General features: G+C 52.8%; 1 protein-coding gene across 1 annotated transcript in view; it reads left to right on the forward strand.

Moving 5' to 3' along the window:
- msantd2 (Myb/SANT DNA binding domain containing 2) overlaps positions 1-3649 on the forward strand; it is a gene marked incomplete at its 5' end in the record, with an annotated part of 4019 nt that extends 370 nt beyond the window's left edge. Inside the window, 4 exons of the mRNA XM_080521556.1 lie at positions 1-59; positions 160-415; positions 1022-1085; positions 2498-3649. The exon at positions 1-59 is cut by the window's left edge and continues 370 nt beyond it. Of these exons, the coding sequence (XP_080377682.1) occupies positions 1-59; positions 160-415; positions 1022-1085; positions 2498-3350 (1232 nt within the window). The 3' untranslated portion in view covers positions 3351-3649. The remainder of the gene's footprint in view (positions 60-159; positions 416-1021; positions 1086-2497) is intronic.
- Between the last annotated feature and the right edge of the window lie 333 nt (positions 3650-3982).

Raw genomic sequence — 3982 nt, forward strand, 5'->3', positions numbered from 1 at the left:
GAGCGCTGGCGGAGCTGGGCTACGAGCGGACGCCGTCTCAGTGCCGGGAGAGGATGAAGGTAAGGCCGGTGGGGGGGTAGGAGGGGGGTGATGGGGGGGTGGCAGGGGGGGGGGGGGGTCGTGGACAGCAGGAGGTCCACACGGTGTTTGTCCGTCCAGACGCTGCGGCGCTGCTACAGCCGGGTGAAGGAGCACGGCATCGGCAAGAGGAAGAGCAGCTACACCCTGGAGCAGCTGGAGAAGGTGTTCGGCCAGGGGGGGTGGGACTCCCAGAGCTGCGCCCCCGTCCTCATCAACAGCAGCGGCCTGTACCAGGACATGGAGTCCGACGGCAGCACCCTGGAGGACTTCTCCCAGGAGGACTGGTGCAACCAGGTGCTGGACTCCGCCTTCCAGGAGGGGGACATGGACACTGGTGAGGCTGCTGCCGCCACCCGGAGGGGGGGGGACTCTCATCTCACTCTCATCTCTCTCTCATCCTACTCTCATCCTCTCTCTCATCTGTCACTCTCATCTCTCTCTCATCCTCTCTCTCATCCTCTCTCTCATCCTCACTCTCATCTCTCTCTCATCCTCTCCCTCATCCTCTCTCTCATCTGTCACTCTCATCCTCACTGTTATCTCTCTCGCGCCCTCTCTCTCATCCTCTCTCTCATTGATCATTCTCATCGCTCTCACTCTCTCATCTCTCTCACTCTCATCCTTTTCTCTCACTCTCATCACTCTCTCGCTCTCTCTCTCGCTCTCATCTCTCTTGCTCTCATCTCTCTCACTCATCCCTTTCTCTCTCTCTCTCTCTCTCGTCTCTCTCTCTCTCATCCTCAATTCTCATCTCTCTTCTCCCACACTCTTATCTCTCTCATCCTCATTTCTCACTCTCATCTATCTCTCTATCTCTCATCTCTCTCATCTCTCTTCTCACGCTCTCATCCTTTTTTCTCACTCTCATCCTCACTCTCACTCTCATCTCTCATCCCTCTCATCTCTCTCATCTCTCTCATCTCTCTCTCTCTCCTCCCAGAAGAGCTCCAGCTGCCTCGGGCTCGTTCTCACCAGGTTCCGGCCGAAGTCTCAGAACGAAGCCAGTAAGTCTCCTGCTCTGTTCTTCTCATGAGTCATGAGGTTTTCCAACGTGAACGAAGAAGCGTCAAACTCAACATTTCTCACGTTTGTGTCCTGCTGATGATGAACTGAGCTTCATGAGGAACATGAGAAGTTCTGCTGCAGGTTCAGTCGCTTCGCCTCCGGCTCACGTCGTCAAGGTTCCATTTTTCACTGCTTCCTTGTAAATTTCCCGCTTTTTCAAAATTAAATACGACATTTTTACATCAGAATGTCAATAATAATAACAACAATAACAATAACTAGGTAAGAACATTTTTGAAGTAGACGATCTCCTCTATTTCCGGATATGTTCGTTGAACCGATACGACCTTCGCCCTACGAGGAGTTAGATTTTCCGTTTGGGCTTTTTTGGGTGAAAATCTTACTTTGAAAGGCAAATAGCGGACTTCTTGTTGGATTTGGGTCCAAAGTTAGAACACGTGAGTTGTAGGTCTCGACGAGACGAACAAACGGACGTCCGTTTGATCTCTGTACGACATTCCTCCGGGCCGTGGTGGGCGACTGAAAGGGTGTAGGTGGCGCTAGAGAGCCATTTTTGGACTTTTTGGGGATTTTTAAAAACATTTTATGACATTTTTCACCAGTTTTGACGATTCTGCACAATTTGGTGAGTTTCTGAGCGTGTTTAGGGTCAAATTTGAGCCGATTGACAGGAGGGCCAAAAAAATAATAGTAAGAAAAAAACAAACGAAATACAATTATACATTTTTGCGAGGAGGTAGTGGGGGCGTGGCCACTCTGAGTGGTCGTATGAGTGCCGGCGACGTACGAATTACAAAAGGGACCCGCCGTTGGCGCCTTTTGCGAAGTCCCTGATGAAGAAGCTCAATGGACCAGATTCGCCTGAACATGTGAATTGAGTCACGCTGAAATTCTGATATTCTTGAAATTCGGATATATGTTCAGAACGCTTGTCGGGTCTTGAGTTCCCGACAACATTTTTACATCAGAATGTCAATAATAATAATAACAACAACAATAACTAGGTAAGAGAAATCCCCTCTAAATTTTTGAAGTAGACGATCTCCTCTATTTCCGGATATGTTCGTTGAACCGATACGACCTTCGCCCTACGAGGAGTTAGATTTTCCGTTTGGGCGAAAATCTTACTTTGAAAGGCAAATAGAGGACTTCCTGTTGGATTTAGGTCCACAGTTAGAGCGCGTGAGCTGTAGGTCTCTAAGAAGCTCAATGGACCAGATTCGCCTAAAAACGTGAATTGACTCATGTTGAAATTCTGATATTCTTGAAATTCGGATATACGTTCAGAACGCTCGTCGGGTCTTGAGTTCCCGCCGTCTCGCCACGCCGCTCTGACCGCCCCCACTACCCCCCTACCTCCCCTCCCACCCCACCCCACCCCACCCAACAGGAAGCGCGACGCCATGCAGACGGTGGTCCGCATCCTGGAGTCGGTGCAGCTGGACTGGGAGCACTTCCAGACCTGGACCGAGTTCTCGCGCCTGCACCTGTCCAACAAGCTGGCCATCTTCGGCGTGGGCTACAACACGCGCTGGCGCGAGGACGTGCGCTACCACCACGCCGAGATCAGCGCCCTGGTGCCGCTGGGCAAGCGGCTGCGCGAGTTCTTCAACCCGGAGAAGCCGGAGGGCCGCGCCGTCATGACCAAGGTGCAGAAGATGAACTGGAAGAACGTGTACTACAAGTTCCTGGACATCACCATCAGCGAGGCGCGCTGCCTGGAGCTGCACATGGAGGTGGACTGGACGCCCGTGTCCCTGTCCCGGGGCTCCGCCCACTACCTCCTCCCCGGGGACATCCCCAAGGCCTACGGACTCTACGCCATCGGCTACCAGCCGCCGCTCGTCGGCGAGGGCGACGGTTCGCCGCGCGGCGGCCCGGAGAACGGCGGCGGCGGCGGCGGTGAGGCGGGGGTTGGCGGAGTCACGTACTGCTACCTGGGCGTCGCCGAGGACAGGACCATCCAGCAGTGCCTGTTCCAGCACTTCCAGGGCGCCGGGAAGCAGCCGGCGCACGGCGAGCCCTCGGCGGCGGCGGCGGCGGCGACGCGCTTCCTGCAGGAGAACTGCCGGCTCCCCGCAGCCAATCAGGACGCGGCGGGAAGCCGGGACTCGCCGCAGCGCTGCGCCGTCTTCATCAAGCTGATCGAGGTGGAGCTGGACTTCCTGTCGGCCGGGTCCCTGGTGGAGTGTCTGGAGACCGCCGTGGGGTACTCCTTAAAGTACAACGCCGAGGAGTCCTAGGATTACTCCTTAAAGTACAATGCCGAAGAGTCCTAGGATTACTCCTTAAAGTACAACGCCGAAGAGTCCTAGGATTACTCGTCCTAGGATTACTCCTTAAAGTACAATGCCGAGGAGTCCTAGGATTACTCCTTCAAGTACAATGCTGAGGAGTCCTAGGATTACTCGTCCTAGGATTACTCCTTAAAGTACAACGCAGAGGAGTCCTAGGATTACTTGTCCTAGGATTACTCCTTAAAGTACAATGCCGAGGAGTCCTAGGATTACTCCTTAAAGTAAAATGCCGAGGAGTCCTACGATTACTCGTCCTAGGATTATTCCTTAAAGTACAATGCCGAGGAGTCCTAGGATTACTCAAACTACAACAGAGTAATCCCAACTTTGCAGGATTACTCCTTAAAGTACAAGAGAGTAATCCTAGCTTTGGAGGAGTACTCGTTAAAGTACAAGAGAGTAATCCTAACTCTGGAGGAGTACTCATTAAAGTACAAGAGAGTAATCCTAGCTCTGGAGGAGTACTGGTTAAAGTACCAGAGAGTAATCCTAGCTCTGGAGGAGTACTGGTTAAAGTACCAGAGAGTAATCCTAGCTCTGGAGGAGTACTGGTGAGTACAGTCAGTAATCCTTGCAGC

Source organism: Blennius ocellaris, assembly GCF_963422515.1.
Source record: "Blennius ocellaris genome assembly, contig: SCAFFOLD_332, whole genome shotgun sequence".
NCBI lineage: Eukaryota > Metazoa > Chordata > Actinopteri > Blenniiformes > Blenniidae > Blennius > Blennius ocellaris.